This window comes from Pelobates fuscus, chromosome 5 (genome assembly GCF_036172605.1).
Source record: "Pelobates fuscus isolate aPelFus1 chromosome 5, aPelFus1.pri, whole genome shotgun sequence".
Lineage (NCBI taxonomy): Eukaryota > Metazoa > Chordata > Amphibia > Anura > Pelobatidae > Pelobates > Pelobates fuscus.
In genome coordinates, this window is record NC_086321.1 from 231,427,281 (window position 1) to 231,451,288 (window position 24,008).

At 39.4% G+C, this 24,008-nt stretch overlaps 1 protein-coding gene across 3 annotated transcripts in view; it reads left to right on the forward strand.

The window, feature by feature from the left end:
• The window catches only part of KDM4C (lysine demethylase 4C), a 585,611-nt gene that overhangs the window by 61,285 nt on the left and 500,318 nt on the right, over positions 1-24,008 (forward strand). For all 3 annotated transcript variants that reach the window (XM_063455113.1, XM_063455114.1, XM_063455115.1), the window contains exons 4-5: positions 3,681-3,795; positions 17,222-17,415. In XM_063455113.1, the coding sequence (XP_063311183.1) occupies positions 3,681-3,795; positions 17,222-17,415 (309 nt within the window). The remainder of the gene's footprint in view (positions 1-3,680; positions 3,796-17,221; positions 17,416-24,008) is intronic.

Genomic DNA, 24,008 nt, shown 5'->3' on the forward strand with positions numbered 1-24,008 from the left:
GTATGTATCCTACTTTTTTTTTTTTTCATTCTTTCTTCAGTTTTATGAATGAAAGGCTGGAGGTTGCAGGTAGGAAGTTGCAGACAGAGCTAACAGGCTATTTAAAAAAAATAAAAAAAGTATAAAGTATGGGGTCTCTGCACCGTAATAACAACATAATTGAAATTATATACATACATACATTAAGGAGATATATACACTTAGGCTGTAATGTAAACACTGCATTTTCTGTGAAAAGAGTGTTATTGCAAAAGGCCTGAAGGGAAAAATTATACAAATATTATACAATAAACTAGTGACTATAGTAGTGACTATAGTGTTTCTTTAAAATCCCCTAAAACTTTATCATGCTATCTTATTGTTTATAGAAAAATTATCAAGAAGTGGAGCGATATTTAGGTGACAAGCCCCATACCACATGCATATAAAATAAAAATAGCAGTTATACTTATACTTCCAGTAGCTGACAATCACAGAGCCAGGGCAGTATGATACATGAAAAAAAGGAATTGAGAAATGATAATAGTGCAGGTCTGTATGAATGGTTTGTTGCAATTGTACCATAATCACATTCAATATGCTCATTGATAGCATTGATGTAAAAAGTAACAATTTATTCCAAAACAATAGGTTAAAGTCACTAAAACAGAATCAAACCCTAGAATTAACAAAAATTAAGCAACCAGGTTGCTGCTTACAGGAATTAGTGGTGAGTGTAACGGTGTGTATACCCACTACTACTCACAAACACACTTTTCCACACTGGGGGTATCCCATGCAGATATCATTATTCCGGCAAGGTGCGTTTTGGTGGAGTTCAAATTTCAGGCTGTATAGCTGCCGTTTGTACGTCCCGGCTGTGCTTGGCTCCGCCCACCTGGACGTGCTTCGTCAGGACGTTAGAAGCTGATGCAGTCCTTGCTTTTAAGGACTGAAGCTGAAGTCAGCAAGGTGAATAGTCCGTGTAGGACCCACCTGAGAGGTTTGCCTTAACGTGGCAGGTGGGTTTCACTTTCTAACGTCCTGACGAAGCAGTCTGTGTACGGCGAAACGCATAGACATCATTGCACATCCAGGTGGGCGGAGCCAAGTACAGCTGGGAAGTACCAATGGCAGCTATACAGCCTGAAATTTGGACTCCACCAAAGTGCAACAAACCATTCATACAGATCTGCACTATTATCATTTCTCAATTCCTTTTTTTCCATGTATCATACTGCCCTGGCTCTGTGATTGTCCGCTATTGGGAGTATAAGTATAACTGCTATTTTTATTTTATATGCATGTGGTATGGGGCTTGTCACTCAATATCGCTCCACTTCTTGATCATTTTTCTAGTTGTATTTGAGATGTGGTGAAGGGTATCCATCGAAGTGTTATAGCTGAAGTATCATAACTCTCCCAGATTTGGTGTTCTTTAATTTCAAAAGACAAATTGCAAGCTCCCTTGGCCTTTGTAAATAGTCTATCTTCCCTTTAGCGCTCCGATATAGTCTAATCTTTCGTTTTATCTTATTGTTAATAACCTAAGTTTTTTCAGGTGTAATGTGTGAATGAATGAGCTGGCATTGGAGGGCTTCTTCTGGAAAAGTGGGCACCTTGATATTTTGTTAAAGTGTAGTTTTAGCAGCTTATGCACTCAGCTAAGTTTGGCTCCCTAAAACCTTAAAGGGACAGAGGTAAAATTGGGTTATATTCTGTAAGATGGCATGATTGGGTCATCTTAAAGCTTACACCCCTTGTCTGGTCAGAGGTCAGTGTCTCCACCCCCCCCCACCTCTCCTTCTCCTATCTGTCCCCCCTCTCTCTCCTCTCCCCCTCTCTCTTTCCCCCTCTGTCTCTCTCTACCTCGCCCTCTCTCTCTCCTCCCCTCTGTCCCCATCCCTCGCTCTCCCCCATCCCCCTGAACCGCTAATCCGAAGGCAAAATTAACATTTTGTTCTTCAATGAAAAAGCCAACCATTGCTACTGTATTAAAATAAAGAAAATAATACCTGCAAACCCCCTCTCCCTGAAATCAGCCAGTCCCACTATAAGCTGTATTTAATAAAATAAAAAGATGGAAGCTTCAAAGATCTCAAACCCTTAAGAGGCATTAAAGAGCGAGTGGATGGAGGGCATGCCTAACTGGGCGATGTCCATGACACAGCTTGCATCACGCTTAAAATCCAAAGGGTCAAACTTGTCTAAACCATGCGAACCTAAACTCTCCACCTCTATGTTTGTGGTTGGCTAGGGTTGACGAGGCGAGACGGATGTGTTGGGAGCCGACACTACTAAGAGGCAGGAGGCCTGTGGGAGGCGATGGTTCTATTGGCTAGAGTATCTTATCAAAACATTTGGGCATATGGGAGTCAGGTGGAGTGTGGGGTGGTTTGTTGGGGAGTAGTCGTGGAGGGAAAGGGGGGCGAGATGCTGCTGCTTCCCTTTACACACCTACAATGTCACAACACAGTGACATTTACACTTTCCTCCCTCTCTTGGTTTGTTTTCATTATTATTATTATTATTATTATTATTTTATTTTTATACTTTCTTCTCCCCATCATCTCATCTTCTTTTATTTTTCCATTGACTACTTATCCTGCATTTTCTAATAGTTTTCTCTTTCCTGTCCTAATGTGTTTTACACCCCACTTCTTATAGAATGTAAGCTCGATTGAGCAGGGTCCTCTTCAACCTATTGTTCCTGTAAGTTTATTTGTAATTGTCCTATTTATTGTTAAATCCCCTCTCATAATATTGTAAAGCACTACGGAATCTGTTGGCGCTATATAAATGGCAATAATAAATAAATAAATAAATATGATTTCCATAGCTGTGGGTGTGATTGACTTGGCAGTGATGCAGTGTAATTTTGACACTTGTACGTACTATAACCAGTCCTTGTGTACTTTATACTGAGCATATCCTGTATATTTCTTTTCTACCTTTCACATTTATATGTGGCTATGTCAATGTTTTTTCCTAATCTTCTGTGCGATTGTTTAAAAAAAAAAAAAATCTGAAAAAAAGAAATTTAATATAAACAGTGTAGATGTGTTAAAAAAAGGAATTCAGCAAATCAATATAGTCTGGAAACACAACAGCTTCTTATTGGCAGTTTTATTGTATCGGTGTCATCAAGAGATCTTTAACTTTATCAAAGGAAACCAATCTTAAATCGCCCAGAGTGCTGCACCATGGAGAGCCAGAAGTTAAAAAAGGTACATGTCCGCCTGGCTTAAATGCACGCCAGTGCACAGGCCAGCCCCACTGAGGGGAGAACATGTGCAGAGCCCTGTTAAAGTGCTGTACCCGTAGAATAAATCTTGTTTTATAGTTTCTTAATCTCTGGTAACAGAAGAAGCAGGACATCAGGAGCAAATAAGGGGCAGTGTAACAGGAACCCTGAATTGTTTCCTGCCCTGCCAAATCCAGGATTCTCTTGAGGTAAACAAGCAGTAATCATTTAATAATCACTGAATGGTTAAAAGCCTTAATCATTTTGAATAGAGAGTGAAATACACCAGCTAGTAAACCCCATTTTAGCTTAATGTATGGTGATGCCAGAACAAATAGTGTGGTTTTTGTTAAAGTCCTCCATAACAACTGAGGAAATCAAAAGTAGATACAGTTTTATCAGTTGTTGTAGGTGTCTTTGTCCTTGGTGTGATATTTAAAATTTGATTTTCTTTTAGGTATTGTACTCCCAGATACATGGATTATGAGGACCTGGAGCGTAAATACTGGAAAAATTTAACATTTGTGGCACCAATATATGGGGCAGATGTTAATGGAAGCCTCTATGATGAAGTAAGTAACAAATGGAATGTAAATGATTTATTTTGAACTGATAGATGTCAGAATGTTAAATGGACAATATGCAGGCATTTTAATGTATGCAATGCCTTTTCAGAGAAAAAGCAGTGTTCACATTACAGCCTAGGAACACCTCTAGCGGCCACTCCTCAGTCAGTCTTTAAAGGTGCTTCCTGAGTCTGTACTTTCCAAATAGAGATGCATTGATTCAATTAATCTCTATGATGAGATTCTGATTGGCCAGAGCTGTGTTTTGGCTCCGCCCCACTCCATCTCCTTGACTGAGATGTTCAGAATTGACAATCTCAGCCAATCCAATGCTTTCCTATGGGAAAGTCAGGAGACGGATCAGGGACAGAGCCAGTGACCGCAGACCTGTGCAGTGCTGGAAATAAGGTTTAGGGGGAGGGCCAGGGGTCTAAATAGTATTAACGCTATAGGGTCAGGAATACACGTTTGTGTTTCTGCCCCTATAGTGTTCATTTAACAACTAAGGCAGTGGTTTTCAAACCATTACTCAAGGCACACCTACCAGTCTAGGATTTAGTGATTACCCAGTTGTGTCAAATTGTTTTGGATTTTTTTTCAGGGGTTTCGGACTCGTAGGCATGCTTGGACTGGTTTAGAAACTACTGGACTATGGACACTAAGTACCAGAAACACTACAGTTAAAGGTAGTGATACTGGTGCAAAGGTACTGTTTCTGCACTCTCTAGATTGTAAATGCTGCCTTAGATGATATAGATGATGTAAGATGACTTACATTGCAGGATAAAATGGGACCAGGGAAATTGCACCCTGATCATTTCAATGAACTGAAGTGGTCTGGGTGCCGATAGTATCTCTTTAATAGCACTCAAAATGTGCACTTGACCATTGCAATAAACATCCAAACATACACACTTACATCTGTCAGGCTGTGTATGCCCTCCATTTTTTTCCTTCGCTTTACTTTTCTTTCCTTAAGGAAGTGAGTACTTGCTTTACTCTGACCAGCAGGGAGATGCTTTCTCTGTGTCCGGTGCCATTCCTTTGTAGTCATGGATTTCGCACTATGGATTTGTCTAGTGACAAACTATATCAAATTTATCTATATGGTATATGTTCGCTATCTTTCTGTTAGTAGAGTTTCCTGAACAAGGAAGTATATGGAGGTAAGTATATTTGAATCTTAATTGTGCACCCCAGTGCTTCTCATTCTCTTCAATAGTATTTACTGGGTGAGGGAACAGGAAGCGGTCATATCCGGATAAGTCGCAGTTCTGCCTGAAAACAGATCGTAAAAATATATATTTAAATGATTGATTAAAATTAAAGATTTAGATTAAAGAATTAAACAGTGTGGCTTGATTTTAATCTAGATGAATACTCCGGTGTTTAATGTCTACATTTTACACGCAATATCTTGCAAAACTATTCAGACTTCTCACTAATTGAATATATACAAAGCAACCCACAAGCTCACCCTAAGTGTTAGGTGTGTTTGTTAACCCCCACCTATCTTCCATATTTATCTTGCATGCGGCTTCTCCAAGCTGTAAATCTCAGGATTTACCACCTCTGCCCTTATGAAGTAGCCAAGATACACAAAATATAGGGGTTACAATACAATACACTGGGGTTACAATACAATACATATAGGGGTTACAATACAATACAATACACAATACACTGCACAAGGGGAAGTGTTCAAGCTGGATTTAAAACGGTTATGGCATACATGTTGGCATATATGTTGCCATTTAAAATTTTCCATATCCCTTGTTCCTTGGTTGCATAATATAAAAGAGACAACAAACAGTGAAAATATGCAAACAGTCTCAGTATATGATTGAGACTAGCTGCATAACCTGGAAATATATATATATAGCGTTAGAGTCTAATCCAAAAACCTAGCTTGCAAAATAATAAATACTATTGGAGACCCCTATCAAATAAAGTATATACAAGTGATACTAGTATTCCATGCCAACCAAAGGAGGTATAGATAGGGATATAATTGCAACCCATGGTATCATAGCTCAACCCTAATTATCAGCTTTATTATAGTTCGCTATATGGGTATGAGTAAGGCACTCATACCCATATAGCGAACTATAATAAAGCTGATAATTTGGGTTGAGCTATGATACTATAGGTTGCAATTATATCCCTATCTATACCTCACTATAATAAAGCTGATAATTTGGGTTGAGCTATGATACTATAGGTTGCAATTATATCCCTATCTATACCTCCTTTGGTTGGCATGGAATACTAGTATCACTTGTATATACTTTATTTGATAGGGGTCTCCAATAGTATTTATTATTTTGCAAGCTAGGTTTTTGGATTAGACTCTACCGCTATATATATTTCCAGGTTATGCAGCTAGTCTCAATCATATACTGAGACTGTTTGCATATTTTCACTGTTTGTTGTCTTTTGTCTACCTGGGGTTAAGCCCCCTTTGAGATATCTGGAGTCTCATATCGGTACATAAGTCCCTGTGTGGCACCTGTTACTACCCCTTTTTCAACTTTGGGGTAGTCTGCACAGGTGGATACACAGAGACATATAACTGTGTGTCCTTTGCTGCTTTTTTCTTGCATAATATACAGACTGATGAACCATTCTAGTTATTTAGTGCACTGTTGTCCCAAATAAAGTGTGTGTCTTTGTGACTGACTTGGCCTTTTATGTGTGTGATTCAAAGGGGGAGACTTTGATATCTTAATTGCAGGGTTTGCTGCAACCTCTTGAGACATTTACCTTTGGGTTCCTGAACACTTATCTTTCTAAATACTAATGAACATATAAAATTTGAGACCACTATTCAGATTACCCTCATGTTACTGCCCAACTTTAGCTAAGAGAGTCCCAAGGTATGGAGCAAGGTATGACGAGAAACTATTCTTAACAGCTTTGAGATAGGACACATGTGCCTGTCACAGGGGCTGTGATAATTCAGAAATGTAATAGCTTGTTTGATCCAGGTGAGCGCCTTTTTACAAGCCAAGAAAGACCATGAGTTCCGGTTGGCCAAGACAGTGTCACAGAGCAGTTGACTTCCCTCCCTAGTGGCGGAGTAGAAACATAGAATGTGATGGCGGATAAGCACCATTCGGCCCATCTAGTTAGCCCAAATTACTTTCATTAGTCACTGGCCTTATCTAAAGTCTAGGATAGCCTTATGCCTATCCCACGCATGCTTAAACTCCGTCACTGTGTTAACCTCTACCACTTCAGCTGGAAGGCTATTCCATGCGTCTCAGTAAAGTAATACTTCCTGATATTATTTTTTTTTTTAAAATTCATTATTTTTGTAGTGCGTACGATGGTAACAAATGCTTACGAGGTACCCCAAATAATTTACCATTTGGCTTATCCCTCCAGGGACATCAACTATGTTGCAGATTTTAGTATTATCAGCAAATGTCTACTGCACCACCCTGAGCTATTATTTTAGTTACCCAATCAAAAAAATATATAAGATTAGTTTGGCATGATCTCTCTGAAGTAAACCCATGTTATCTGTGATCTTGTAATCCACGTGATTTTAGATGTCCAACAATCCTATCCTTTAACATGGTTTCCATTACTTTCCTCACTACTGAAGTAAGGCTTACTGTCCTATAGTTGCCCGACTCCTCCCTACTACATTTCTTGTGAATGGGTACAACATTCGCTAATTTCCAGTCTTCTGGGACTACCCCTGTTAACAATGATTGGTTAAATAAATCCATAAATGGTTTTGCTAGTACACCACGAAGTTCTTTTAATAACTTTGGGTGATCCCATCAGGCCCCATCGACTTATTTGTCTTTACTTTTGACAGTTGAAATAGAACCTCTTCCTATGTTAACTCACGTGTAACAATTCTGACTCACCTGTCCTTTTTCTTAACTGAAGTCCCTCTCCTTCATTTTCAGCTGTAAATATTGAACAAAAATATTAATTGAGGCAGTCAGCTAGACCTTTATCCTCATCTACAACCTCCCTTCTTTTGTTTTTAATCAAACTAATCCTTGTTTTACTTTCCTTTTCTCATTTATGTTTGTAAAAAATGTTTTGAATCCGTTTTTTACTGACTGTGCTATTCTCTCTTCTGTGTGTGCTTTAGAGGCTTGTATAACTTGCTTTGCCTATTTCTGCCTACTTTTATAGATCTGTCTGTCTTCCTCACTCTGTTTTTTTTTTTTTTTTTATAATGACTAAATGCAAACCTTTAGTTTTTTTACTATTTTGGCCACTTCTGCGGAGCACTACAGTGATTTCTTAACTTTTTTGCTCTTCCTGACGAGCCTAATAGAATTTTCTGTTGCTTTCAGTAGTGCAACTTTTAAATAATCCCATTTCTCCTGGACTCCATTTAAACTGACCCAGTCTGACAATGACTCTTTTATGTATATTCTAAATTTAGAAAAGTCTGTTTTTCTAAAGTCTAAAACGTTTGTTTTTGTGTGGTGTGACTCTGTCACTGTTCAACCACACTGACTGGTGATCATTAGATCCTAAACTTTCACCTTCAGTAATAGCTGATACTAAATCTCCATTTGTTAACCCTTACTGTAGTATGGTTTCCTTACGGGTTGGCTCCTCAACGACTTGTTTTAGAGATTCCAGCAGGGAGTTTAGAATATGTGTGCTCCTGGCACAAGCAGCTGTTTTGGTTTTACAGTTCACATCCGGAAGATTAAATACAGCATCAGATGGGAATCCAGCAAGCGAAGGTAGAGGTATTCTCCCTCCCCAGCCGCCGACGGGAACCCAGCAAGTTAAGGTAGAGCTAGTTGGCCTCCCTCCCCAGAGTCAGTTTGGTTCACCCGGAGCGGAGTGTGTTTTTTCTCCCTCCCCAGTGACTGCTCATGTTAACGGGAGAGGAGAGTGTTGGTCTCTTTCCCCAGCGGCAGCTTGTGCTAGTGGGAATGGAGTGTCGGCGTCCCTCCCCATTGGCAGTTTGTGTTACTAGGAGCAGAGAGTGTTGGCCTCCCTTCTCAGCAGCAGTTTGGTTCACTTTGGTTCACTTGGCTCCCTAACAGCACAACGAAGCTAGACAGTGAAGCTTTTTCCAGACGACTGCCAGAATGGATGCACATTTTAGGGCTTGTTAACTGACTAACTCAGACACAGACCGATTTGGAGGTCTGGTACCTGGTTAGTCTCCATTGGAATGGCGGGATATGTGACAGAAGCTCCCATGCCATGGCTTTTGGAGAGGCTTGACGGCCAGTCTCTTGTTCGAAGACCAAGTCTTGCCCAAAAGCCCCCAAAAGGGATTTGTGATGGTAGGAATTACAATGCAAACTATTAATTGTTACTTGATAACTGTGCAGGCTGAATGGAAGTGTACATTTACATACTTGTATGCAAATTAGGGCAACCATATATTATTTGTTCATTTGCCAGTGTTCCATGTATTTGTATTTTAAATGTCTGTTGCCAGATGTTTGACTACTCCCCAAAGGATAGTCCTTGTCAAAAATATAGAATTGTTGTTAGTTACTTTTGGAAGGAACGTTGTCCTGTGTGGATTTGTTCAGGGATCCACGTGACAAGAGTCTGCATGGTCCCTATAGCTAGCCCAGGACACGTGCAAATGAGCAAGGACTGAGAGCTGCAAGTGCCTTTAAAACACCTTAAGGACACATGACATGTGTGACATGTCATGATTCCCTTTTATTACAGATGTTTGGTCCTTAAGGGGTTAAAAAGATAAGAGCTATTGCCAGTGTACGCAAAGGTACCTGCCTAGGAAAGAAGTTGAAGAGGCAAAGGCAGATGGGACGATACCTGTCTGGAAGAAGAGAGCCTCAGCCTAATCGGGTGGAAGTGTTCTGGAGAGACTCAGTCAAGGAGGAATTCGGTTGAAGTACATGAACTCCATCACACTCGGCAAATATGCGATTGGATCATGGCACAATTGAAAATATTAATGTTTGAGTTTTTGGCTTTTTTTTTTTTTGTCTTAAATAAAATAGTTTTACTGGAAATTTTGATTATAATCTTGTGTTAAAATAAAATATTGTATGGAAGAAATGTGCAGTTTTAATTACGTAATATGGCGCCTGTTGTGAAGTGTATTTTGAATATAAATCTGCAGATCTTAAAAGAGAGATTATGAGCTAGCAGATGAGGAGGCATTAAAGACATTAGATAATGTATGGTACTTCCTTTCCTCTATAAAGGAAGTTGAGTATGCTAAGAATAGGGCAAAAAGTGGTTTGCTCGTAGAGGCTGAGGTTGCTAAATTTTCTCAAATTTCTAGTGATTGCCTTTGAACAAAGCAAATAGGGAGGGGCAGGACTCCACTAGAGATTTGGGTGCAAGTCTCAGATGTCTTCCACTTACCTCACAAACATTATAAAAAACAATAAGGAGCCGCAGCACCAAAGAGATTTATTCCACCTGTGTGCAACCGGGAACATTTCAACACAATCTCAGGGTCTTTGTCATGCCGAAGTTCCAAAATACAGTGTACAGCTTAAATACATATTAAATTACAAGAACCACCCAAAAGGTGGAGCATACATTAAATAGATTAACCTTTACCATGACAGAATAAAAGATAGAAAAGAAACTCAAAATACAAATATACTTAATACGATTAACTGTATCTCAATATGAAAAGCACAGCAAGTTATGTTCTATATATCAAAAATGGCAAAATAATTACAACAAAATTAGGACATGTGTTTCCTGCATTATATCACACAGCATGAAAAGGACACTTGTAGCCATTAGAAGTATTCAGTGCAAACAAGCACTTAGCTGGATACTATATAGTAATCCAATATTTAAAGGGACACTATAGTCACCTGAACAACTTTAGCTTAATGAAGCAGTTTTGGTGTATAGAACAGGACGCCTCACTGCTCAATCCTCTGCCATTTAGGAGTTAAATCCCTTTGTTTATGAACCCTAGTCACACCTCCCTGCATGTGACTTGCACAGCCTTCCATAAACACTTCCTGTAAAGAGAGCCCTATTTAGGCTTTCTTTATTGCAAGTTCTGTTTAATTAAGAGTTTCTTATCCCCTGCTATGTTAATAGCTTGCAAGAGCCTCCTGTATGTGATTAAAGTTCAATTTAGTGATTGAGATACAATTATTTAAGGTAAATTACATCTGTTTGAAAGTGAAAACTGTTTTTTTTTTCCATGCAGGCTCTGTCAATCATAGCCAGGGGAGGTGTGGCTAGGGCTGCATAAACAGAAACAACGTGATTTAACTCCTAAATGACAGTGAATTGAGCAGTGAAATTGCAGGGGGATGATCTATACACCAAAACTGCTTTATTTAGCTAAAGTAATTTAGGTGACTATAGTGTTCCTTTAATTTGAATACCTCCAGTGCTTATACAACAAGGCAGGGAACCATACCTAAAAGGTGCACCTAGTACCAAACAGTTTTAGCATATGCAAAAAAAACATAGAAAAACTAGTGAAAACTCCTAAAGAATAAGTGATAAGTTGCATTCACAAACCAAAACACAATACCTGTATAGGTGTTGAAAATCCAGGCAATGTGGATCAGATTATTTTGCAGCACAGAGCCAATGATACTTTGTGTTCCCATACAGCTATGAATGAATATGAAATATAATAGAGCAGGACATTCTACAATTCATAACATATATGTATTTATTGCATGTAACTTAAAGGAACATTATAGGGTCACAAACACAAACTTGTATTCTTGACCCTATAGTGTCAAAACCAACATTTAGGTGGCTTGCGCCCCCTTAAAATATAAGAAAACTTTTACCTTCGTTCCTGTGCCCTTGATCTGCCTCCTTGAATGACCTCAGAATTGATCATCTCAGCCAATTCAGTGCCCTCCATTAGGAAAAGCACTGGATTTGCTGAAATCATCAAGGAGGTGGAGCCAAATGCTGGTTTGGCCAATCAGCATCTCCTCAAAGAGAGGCATTGAATAAATGCATTTCTTTGAGGAAAGTTCATTGTCTCCATGCAGAGCGTGGAGACACTGAACATTAGTGCAGCACTGTCCAAGGAAGCACCTATAGTAGCCATCTGAGGAGTGGTGTCCCTAGGGAGCAATGTAAACGCTGCCTTTTCTCTGAAAAGGCAATATTTACAGCAAAACGCCTGCAGGGACTGACTATCCTCACTTGAACAACTACATTAGGCTGCAGTTGTTCTGTTGACTATAGTGTCCCTTTAATTGAAAGCTATCAAATAAAACTTTACTGAAGCAAAACTCCCAATTTGTAATGCCGTATTCTTTGCGTCTCAGTGGGATTTCTCCACGGATACCAAGTGTGCAAATAAATAAATAAATAACTGCAAACATAAAAAATTAAGCTTTGCACAAAACATAAAAAAAAAAAAAGAAAGTAGAACTAAAACATTTGGGCACCATTTATTTACATGAATCATGCCAATTTGATCTCTATATTTAAATCCCTTGATTTGTTTTTAAACTATGGATCCAAAATGTTTCTGGTTGACATAACCTTTTCTCCTTATTACCCTCTTGTCCATATTTAGCAATCTGTTCTGTATCATGAAATTTTACACTAATAAAACCAAACTTAGAACACAAATTGCAATGTAGAGCTAATGATTTTTTTTTATTGTACTTCCTTTTAATATTACTCTAAAGCTTACATGTTTTATATAAAAAGAAGATATTGTCTTTTAATCTGTTACTGTAGATTATTTAGAAAGGTTATTTGTAATAGCAGCTCCTGCTATCTGTAGTCATGCCCTGCTATATTCATCATATGATAATGTTGCATCACACCGCACATCAGTTTTCTCACATTAGATTGTCAGCAGTAATCTATTAACAATGACAAAAATTTGGTCAATGATACATTCTTTTAAGACTCCCCAGTTAAACCTTTTCTTCCACATTTCAGCCTATTATTTTCAAGTTGGGTCAGTAAATACCTGGATGAGCTTTCAAGAATTGAGAAGAAAAGAAAAACAAAAACAACCGGATTTATAGTTGGTCATTTAAATGGTCTAGTTAAAGATTTTGCTATTTTTTTTTTTTTTTATTAACTATGCTTTTTTTCCCCTTCTTCTTCTAAAAGATTTTGTGGTTGAAAATAGCTTAAAGATGCCACAAAGCAGCACCCATTTCAGACTAAAGCAGCATACATTATTTCTCTCTAAAAAAAAAAAAGCCTGTTTTTTTTTCTCCCTATTCCTCAGTTGCTTAGTGCATGAACTACTGTTTAGTTTTCAGTCAGCAATAACTTTATTCATAGCAGGAAGTGAACTTAATATTGGTCCTTTAAGAAGTCATTCCATTTGAGGAAGTGTACTACTCTTTCCACAGCAGATTCCACCCTATCTGATCACACTTTAACTGCGAAAGGCCAACATTTTGGCTTAGGGATTTCTTTAATCACTGTATGTGAACAAACACAAAAAATGTGCATTTAACAAAATCTCTTGGACTCAAAAGGCCATATAAGTTGTGCATATTTTGCATGGTGCTCTTGCAGCAGTTCATTGTAAAGCATAAAGTATGAAATAATAAAAATTAAACTGACATGATTGCTCGTGTTGCTATGACATTTAGCTGTGTTACCTGTTTGTTAAACCCAATAAACTTGCATATTTACAGTGATTAGTGCAGCATTGTGTGCGTTAAAGGACCACTATAGGCACCCAGACCACTTCAGCTCAATGAAGTGGTCTGGGTGACAGGTCCCTCTAGGATTAACCCTGCGTGCTGTAAACATAGCAGTTTCAGAGAAACTGCTATGTTTACATATGGGTTAATCCAGCCTCTAGTGGCTGTCGCATTGACAGCCGCTAGAGGCGCTTCTCACTGTGATTTTCACAGTGAGAAGACGCCAGCGTCCATAGGAAAGCATTGAGAATGCTTTCCTATGGACTGACTGCGCGCCCGGCTCTTGCCGCGCATGCGCATTCAGCCGAATACGGCCAAAGGAGGAGGAGAGTCCCCAGCGCCGAGGGAGCCTGGCGCTAGAGAAAGGGAAGTATTTAACCCCTTCCTCCAACTTCAGCCTGGCGGGAGGGGGGCCATGAGGGTGGGGGCACCCTCAGGGCACTAGTGCCAGAAAAACAAGTTTGTTTTCCTGGCACTATAGTGGTCCTTTAACACTCTGTTTGGTCAACAATGTCTTATTTATAAATAGCATTGCATTGTGCAGATGTACCATTTTGCAACATCAACCTGTGTGTAAATGCTCAATAGAACAAAAAAAGCTGCCAAATGGCAACTTTCTATTAGAATAAAGGTACAGAAGCCCGGAGAGGCCATGTATCTTTAATATTTTTCTGATTTGTTATCTTGAGAAAACTTGTTTTCTCAACATAAATCAGAAATATATTAAAAATACATGGCCTCTCCTGGCTTCTGTATAAAGGAAATCACATGGTAGATAAGCTTATGATCTAGTTAGAATTACTGTGCAGTTATTCTTGTAGGATGATGCAGAAGACTTTATCAAGACATAAGCTGGGGAAAAAAAAAGAAAATTATTTATAGTAATGGCTCTTTAATCAAATGTCATAGAGATAGAAATGAGTCCTGACATAGCCACCAGGTGGTGTACTTGCACAATTATGACATTGTACACATGGCATTTTAAACTCTGGAGAGATGTTCATGTATTATTTTTTTTAAACTACAAATAATGAAAGAATTACATTTGCGGAATAAATGTGACTCTTCTGCATTTTCCATTTTGGAGTTTGTAATTTGCTGAACATTTATCTAAACGCAATATAACAAGCAGTCACTGGTGAAAGGAAGAATTTCTTGTAAAAGTGCACATGATTTTAATGGATCGATTTCATCCATTAGACAGAATTAAGTTTTTAATCTGCAAATTATGTGTTGTGCTTGCCAAAAGGTTAAGATATGGGTATTTGAAGATATACTCAAGTTAACTACCTATTGTACGGTCGCTGACAAGTTGCAAGAGGTCACTGCATGAAAGTTTAGTGCATCTTGCCTCTGTAAAGGCAAGGAAGGTGTTCTTCACCCATAAATGTCTGTCCAGCAAGGTTTTGTGGGAGCTTAGCTACTGTCAAACTGATTAATAAGCTGAAAACAGCCAAACTGTGGCTGCTTTCATACTATTCTCAATCTGGTTTAAAGTGTACTATGCATATGTGCTGATGCAGCTCTGGATCTCTCCAGAATTGGAGAGAGGAAAGGAGTACTGTAATATTCTCTGAGTGCACAAATTACACACACTAGTTGGATGAATCTTGGATTGCAGAGGAGGAATTAAAATTTACTCTCTGATGTCACCGATCACAGGGACAGTCTTATAGCTAGACCTTAAGAAAACATAAATACATTATTTTTTTAAATTACTCTAGTTCTAATCCAATCTGGGCAGGGAGACTGGTACCAGCATACTCTAGGCAATGTAATCTATGGCATGAGGCAAGTCTGTTATGATGTTTAGTTGATCCTTGTAAATCAAAATCTGGGCATATGGTTGTTATTTAGTTAAAGTAGTTTATAAAATGTCATCCGTTAAATACTGAACACTTTAATAAATGTCATGCAATAAATACTTATGAAGGGTTTTACTTTCTTTGACAATTTTTTCTGGGATTCTGAACTGGAAGGGAGAGGTATTTCAGGTAAATAAAAAAAAAAAAATAGGAAACCTGCTCAATATAACAATGCAATGTGGTACTCCATCAAACAGTGTTTTCCAAGGACATGGTGGTTTGGCAGAGAATGCTTTTGACATTGGGCTCAATTTCCTGAGATTGATGGGCTGCTTGAAGCTTTCACTTAAAGGGGCACTCCAGACTCCTAAAGCACTTAGATTTGCAGAAAAGCTTTATATTTTAGGAGTGCCTTTCATTTTACCAAAAAAGTGCAGATTTCAAAGAAATTGACAATTTTATAAATTAACCTTATTACATCGCCCTTGGATTTAAAGCTGGTGCTGTTATTTCCTGATTTGGTTAGCTCAGTGGAGCTAAATTCAAGAGGCATCCATTGCCCAGAGCACCTGCCATGCAAAGACTTCTCATTGAGCTGAAATGGGAAGTCTGTGATTGGACCGCAACATAAAGTCTGTGCGGGCTTACAAAAGGAAGGTTTGCAAAGGCAATAGACAAGGGAACTGCAGCTTTTACAAGTTAATAATTAAATGCATGCAAGTTTTTTTTATTTATTTTGTATTTGGGCAGTGGAGTGTCTCTTTAAATACTATTCAGTGCCTTTTGTGTAGCATTTAAAAGTAGATTACAATGGATTACTCTATAAAAAAAAACAACCAAAAAAGCATACTATTTTATTGTTTTGCATTAAATACATATTTGATACAATATGCGTTGTAATGACTATTGTATTCCATACATTAAGGATTGCTTAATTGATATGTATGCACATTGTCTATAATTTTGTTTTGAAAAATAAGAAACTGTTTGTGAGTTTGGAAAGGTCAGGGTGTAGATAGCAAGTGCCACAGTGTGTGATTAATCTTATGCCATACAATATCTAGCTTTACATGACTGTATTGTTGTGTGCATTTGAGACAGACCTATCAATGACACCATATAAGTTTGGGTTAGATTTGATTTTAAACCTTTTTATTTTAACATTGATTATTTTTATCCCAAATTTACCGTATATACTCGAGTATAAGCTGACCCGAATATAAGCCGAGGCCCCTAATTTTACCCCAAAAAACTGGGAAAACGTATTGACTCGTATAAGACTAGGGTGGGAAATGCAGCAGCTACTGGTAAATTTCTAAATAAAATTAGATCCTATAAAAATTATATTAATTGAATATTTATTTACAGAGTGTGTATATAATGAATGCAGTGTGTGTATGAGTGCAGCGTGTGTGTGTGTGTGTGTGTTGCAGAGCCTTGGTGGGGGGTGGGCAATTTTATTATTATTATTTTTAATTAGTTTAATAATTTTTTTTATTTTTTCTTATTTCATTATTTTTTTTTATTTTATTATTATTTTTATTTTATTTTTGTCCCCCCTCCCTGCTTCCTAGCTGGCCAGGGAGGGGGGGCTCTCCTTCCCTGGTGGTCCAGTGGCATTGGTAGTTCAGTGGGGGGAAGAGGAGGGCTGGCAGGGAGCACTTACCGCTCCTGTCAGCTCCCTTCTCCTCCGCGCCGGTCCGTGCAGCTCCTCTGTCAGCTCACAGTGTAAGTCTCGCAAGATTTACACTGGGAGCTGACCGGGGTGCTGAACGGACCGGCGCGGAGGAGAAGGGAGCTGACAGGAGCTGCAGTAGAGGTAAGTAAACACTCTCTGCAGCCCCCACAGCCCCCAGTCTGTATTATGGCAATGCAAATTGCCATAATACAGACACTGACTCGAGTATAAGCCGAGTTGGGGTTTTTCAGCACAAAAAATGTGCTGAAAAACTCGGCTTATACTCGAGTATATACGGTATCTAAATTGCCATATGTATTTTTAATTTTCAATGATCATTTTTCTAGAATATTAATGAATGGAACATTTCCTGCCTCAACACCATCCTGGATGTAGTAGGAGAGGAATGTGGGATATCTATTGAGGGTGTCAACACACCTTACCTTTATTTTGGTATGTGGAAGACAACATTTGCGTGGCATACAGAAGACATGGATCTCTACAGTATAAACTACCTCCACTTTGGAGAGCCTAAGTCTTGGTAAGATGCAATGCAATTATTTTTATTTTTAATGTCCTATAAATATATTAATTTATCACCAAAGTGTATTTATAAACAATAAAACAATGCATTGTGTTCATACTCTTATATAAGACGCAAAGATCTTTTCACAATTTTACTCATTTTGAATTTCTTACAAACTGTGGTGTCCACACTTTATTCAATTTATGTTTTCACACTCTTAGTTCCTGGTAGCGGAATAGTAAATTATTAATAAAATGTATATTCTAATAATGTATAAAGGGCCAACATGTTCTCGAGAGTTGTAGAATACACGGATCAGCCACAACATTCAAATTGACAGTTGAAGTGAATTCCATTGATTAAATTGTTACAATATACCTGTCAATGCGTGGCAAGTGAACAGTCAGTTCTTGAATTTCATGTGTTGCAAGCAGGAAAAATGGGCAAGAGAAAAGATCTGAGTGACTTTGACAAGGGCCAAATAGTGAACTGGGTCAGAGCATCTCCAAAGCGGCGAGTTTTGTAGGAGTGTTTTGGTATGCAGTGGTTAATACTTGCCAAAAGTAGTGCAAGGAAGGAGAACCGGCATCAGGGTCATGGGCTCCCAGGGTTAATTGATGCACATGGAGAACAAAGGTTAGCCCACCTGGTCTAATCACACAGAGTTACTGTAGCTCAAATTGCTGAGAAACATAATGCTGTGCATGATAGAATGGTGTAAGAACTCACAATGCTTCAGAGTTTGCTGCGTATCTGCAGACCGGTCAGAGTGCCCATGATGACTCCTGTCCACGACCGAAAGCACATCACCAGGATGTGAGCGTCACAAATGGATCACAAAGCAATGGGAGAAGTTTGCTTGGTCTGGTGAATCATGCTTTCTTTTTTTTTTTTTTTTAATTCTTTATTTTTGTAGTGCAGATAGGAGAAACAACACGCCTGGGGTACCCCGACGGCATTCCCCATGCTTGATCAAAAAACATTTATAACAATCAGGGTTATGTTAAAGCTTGCACATATTTTATATTTAACATTCTGTTGAACAAGGTAATTCCCAAACTAACCTTTACGGAGCATGAGCGCAACTTAGATAGGTCGCTTAAAATAGGCAAAACATTGCTAGTAATAAGGTTACGTAGGTAATAATCAAGATTAATTAACATGCTGGACCGGACGCAACTGCGATTACGTGTGTCGTGACTGTTTGGTTACATGCTAGGTATTGCGCAGTTGTCCTAATTTAAGTGTTAATATATTATCGGTAGGTCGTAAGCTAATATCAGGTATGGATTTATCCACACTGCTTAAGGTTAACCACCGGGAGGCAGCTAGTCACTGAGTTTGCCGGGAAATGCATACATTAAGGTAAGACAATTTTACAATGATTACAGTAAGGTCAGAAAGGATCACAGTGCTAAACTAAGGAAAGTTCAGTGCTCTGCTGGGCTGTCGTTGTAGCAGGTTAGCAGCTGCTTTGTTACCCCTGTAACTGCGCTGGGTCGGCTGCCTGCCTGGTCACCAGCGTCAGGTCCCCCATTTTCCCGCTGAGTGGTGGAGCGTTTTAGTACTTGCCGGTCAGGGGTGCGTTTGTGTCCTTTGCCAGCATCAGCCTTAAGTGCAGAATAATGCTTGTATGCTGCGATCGCTGCTCCTCTCAGGGTAAGCTGAGTGAGTGTCTTGGTAAAGTCCCCTTAGGTCTGCCAGTGTCACAGGGAGTTGTAACTTCTGATACTGTATGTGGGAGCTTGATCTCCGGCTTACATTAATCGCGGCGGCCATCTTGGAATTTGCCACGCGGTTCTTGTGTGATCATGTCGCCGCCAAGGTGATAGAAGCGGTCACTGCCTCTCCGTTGGGGTCCGGGATAACCCCCCCGGCCCACAGGGGGGGGGAAACGGGGCCCTCAGTAGGCGTGCGAGAGGTCCCACCGGACTAAGCGCGGGAGAGCGGCCGCCTCTCCCGCCAGAGCCTCACGACAGGCCTCCATCCCAGTCGCCCAGCAGTCCGCCTCGCCGGCAGGACTGGGGTTGATACCGACCTCCAGGGTATCTGCCTGTGTCCCCTTTGCCTTCATGTGGCTGTTGAGCTGTTTTCAGGGGGAAAAAAGGTAGGTTTTGCCCGGTTATTTTATTATTCTTAGCGGAGCCGAGGTGCCCCATGTCCAGCCGGCTCGGCGGTCAGGCCCCGCCCCCATCATGCTTTCTTTTAAATCAGGTGGATGGCCGAGTGCGTGTGCATCGTTGACCTAGAGAAGAGATAGGAGGATGCACTATGGGAAGAAGGCAGACCAGTGGAGGCAGTGTTGTGCTCTTGGCAATGTTCTGCTGGGAAACCTTGGGTCCTGGCATTCACGTGGATGTTAGTTTGACACATATCACCTACTTTGTAATTGTTTCAGAGCACGTGCACCTCTTCATGGCATTGGTGTTCCCTGATGTAGTGGCCTCTTTCAGCAGGATAATGCTCCCTGACATACGGCAATAATTGTTCAGGAATTTTTTTAAGGAACATGACAAAGAATTCAAGGTGTTTCATTGGCCTCCAAATTCCCCATATCTCAATTTGATTGAACATCTGTGGGATAAGCTGGAAAACCAATTTGATCCATGAAAGCCCCACCTCGGAACTTGCAGGACTTAAAGGATCTGGTGCCAGATACTACAGGACATGTTCAGAGGTCTTGTGAAGTCGATGTGGAGGCATCAGCGCTGTTTTGACAGCATGAGAGGACCTCATGATACTAGGCAAGTGGTTTTAAATTGCAACTTTCACTGTCTGAAGACTTTTCAGAATTTGCAGTGACAGTGATTGCCGATGGTGGTCCGGTGGCCGGGGTAGAAGGAAAAGGTGATTTTTAACTTGACCTGGCCCTCGCAGGCACCGCCTGCCACCATCTGCTGGTCAGTGCTTTTCTGCTGTACCAGGAGCCAACATTACTGCTGTACTCTTGCACATGCGGGCTGGGGGATTTGACACTTCTCGACCATTATAGGTCCGTCCAGTGTAAAGAAGTGTCAAGCATAGGAAAAATACTGAGGCAAAGTAGTCTCAGAACCTTTTTTTGTCTCAGTATATCTTTTGACTGGGTTGGAATTTCACTGAAATTTTCATCAACACATCAATATGAGTATTTGATTTTTTTTTTATCTTTATGAAATCTCAATCTGCGGCAAAGGGGAGGGTGGGTAATTGACAGTACCACTTTAATGTTGTGACTGATCAGTGAATGTAGGCTAACCAGCAAGTATTTGCAACAAGACGAGTCAGATCATCAGGAACCGAAGGTGGTAAGGAACCTGCTCTGAAAAACCTTACAGTCTAAGGTGAACTGGTACACAAAAGATAAGGTAAAGTGCGTGTCCTACACATTAAAAATTGGTTGCAAGGAGAGTTTCAATTAAATGAGATTTATATGTTCTATGATAGAAGAAGATAAACTAGTCTGTAAACTGAGCAGAATATTAAGGATGTTAAAAGTGTCTCTCAATTCTACACCCCCTTCTTATTCAAATATTTTAATTGAAGATTTTTCAAATAACAATGTATAAATTTATACAATAATATTAATACAGAAAATAACATATTAAATCATGAGATAAACTCTATATATACAATCATGCAGTGGGATACGAGTAATAACTTATCAATTTATATTATTGTATACAAATAAATACAACATTTTGGCAATCATCATGTGGTCAGGCATGAACAATGAAAAAGGATTATAATTAATGCGGATGTTTTCTTCCCATAAAAGCCACTCTTGTTTCAAAATTTCAGTTTTGGGTGTGGGTAAGCGGAAATCTAGTGTATTATAATTTGGTAAATGTATGGAAATTTGCTTGAAGAGACAAAGCTCTGGTGTCAAATTATGAATTGAATTATCAACAGTTTTAATTAATTTATGTATCAAATTCCGATAAGGTCTAATTTTAGGGCACAACCTCACATATGACACAAAGATCTTTCTCCACACCCCATCCAGCATGTATTTGTATGTGATAGATTCCATTTGTGTAATCTGGAGGGAGTAAGGAAGGTACCAACAGTATAAAATTTTATAATGGGACTCTAAATATGCCACACTTTGTGTAATACCCCTCAATGCATTTACAAAGTTAATCAATTTTGTGCTGTTAATCGATTCTGTGCTGTTAAATGTTTTCCCTCTCATTTTATCATCATTTTTTTTATTTAGCTGCCCCAGTGTAGCATATAGAATTGGCTCCTTTACGAATTTATTTTAGTTTGGATCCTGTCCTGAAAGGCCACAATTAACAATAATCACCAACACCCGCCCCTCCCCTTCTCACCACAATAAAAAAAAAAAAATCGAAAACACTAACATTGACTGTGCTGGGACTGTGATGACCAGTAAGGACTACTTATGCACCTTTTTCGTGTAACTGGTTCAGCGCTATTTTCAGTTATGCCTTAATATGGATTTTGAAAGCCAAATGTTGGTATCTTGAAACAGACCTGAAATTTTACTGCATGATTAGCATACGTTTTTAGAGTATAATGTTTAAACCATCTGTTTAAAATAAAACAAAGAAGTCCAGTATTCCTTTTGAAGAATGTGATTTCATTATTGTGATGGTGAAAAGTTTTTTTTTAAATATAGTTAGTGCTATACTGGTTATATAAAATATATAAACTTATTTTGCTCAGCAGTTTTGTAAATTTTACAAATAATTACTGCTTTGACTTTTGATATATTACCGTATATACTAGAGTATAAGACGAGTTTTTCAGCACTTTTATTGTGCTAAAAAAAAAAAAAAAACACTCGTCTTATACTCGAGTGAGTGTCTGTATTATGGCAACTTACATTGCCATATTACAGACAAGGGGCTGTTGGGGGCTGGCAGAGAGCGTTTACTTACCTTTCCTGCAGCTCCCTTCTCTCTCCTGCGTTCCGGTCAGCTCCCTCTGCAAGTCTCGTGAGAGCCGCGGGGTGAGAGCTCTGCGCGGCACTCACACCGCAATACTTACAGAGGGAGCTGACCGGAACGAAGGAGAGAGAAGGGAGCTAACAGGAGTTGCAGGAAAGGTAAGTAAACACTCTCTACCAGCCCCCCTCCTACACAGCCCATCCACTGGACCACCAGGGAGTGAGAGCCCCCCCCCCCCCCCCCCTCCCTGGCCAGGTATCAAGCAGGGAGGGGGGACGAAAATAAATAACATAAAAATGTAAATAATTTATAAAAATAAATATTAAAATAATAATAATATAAAAAAATCTTATAATAATATAAAAAATAATTATAAAAATACCCACCCCCCACCAAGGCTCTGCATCACATACACACACTGCATTCATACACACATACACACACACTACACATACACACAGTGCACTCATTACACACACTGCACTCATTACACACACACACTGCACTCATTACACACACACACTGCACTCATTACACACACACACTGCACTCATTACACACACACACTGCACTCATTACACACACACACACACACACTGCACTCATTACACACACACACACACGCACACACTGCATTCATTACATTGTAAATAAATATTCAATTAATATAATTTTGGGGGGATCTAATTTTATTTAGAAATTTACTAGTAGTGATACCGGAGAAACTGACGGAAGCCAAGCACAGAGAGATGGACACAGGTTTCTTCAGGAAGGAAGAGATTCTTTATTGGATCACCGATCGGGACTCAGAGGGACTAGCGTCACCAAAATACAGCAAAGTCTGAGTACTGAATACATAGAGTACATTCCTTATATAGCACTGTAGCTCCTCCCACAATTAACTACACCCACACATACCCTTAACCTATTTAATGAATAGAGTCTAAACTCATCCATCCGGTCTAACCACGTGGCTCATCTGATACAAAGGAGAGGGACGCGTAATTCCAGTTCTTACATTCCTGCACCTGGTCAGTACAGTGATGACAGTATCTTAGCTACGTGTTATTAACTAACTGATACTACAAACACATATACATACATATGCCTTGTGGCAATCTTAGCCTGCTAAACTTGTATTTTACTGGAATTACATCACATTCCCCCCTTTGATGCCTCTGATATTTCACAATTACTTGAGGCATCACTTAACCTTGGTTTGCATATACCTCAGGTTACCATGAACCAGACCAGACTTATCTTATGATGTGAATCTTCAACATTCATCTTCTTGCATTGGTTCTCCCTGATCTAGAGCCTTATACTTATATATCGCCATTATCTGTGCAGCAGCCTTCCTCTCTGCTATACTTCCTATCAGGCTTTGCACAGACCTAACTACTAAGGGTATAAGACACGGCAGGAGTAGACACAACAGTAAAATCAGTAGGACTCCACCTACCACTGCCTTAAGCCCTCCAAACCACTCATACCAGCTACCAAACCAACTACTTGGATTGTACCCTTTCCATACCTGAGTAGGCACATGCGCTAGTTTAACCATATGGCTAGTAAGCTCAGCTATTGCTTGCCCTTCGTCATCTATTTGAAGACAGCAATTACTTAGGTTAAACTTCCCACATACACCTCCCTCTACTGCCAAAAGGTAATCCAAGGCTAATCTATTTTGGTAGACTGCTGTCCTCATCCTGG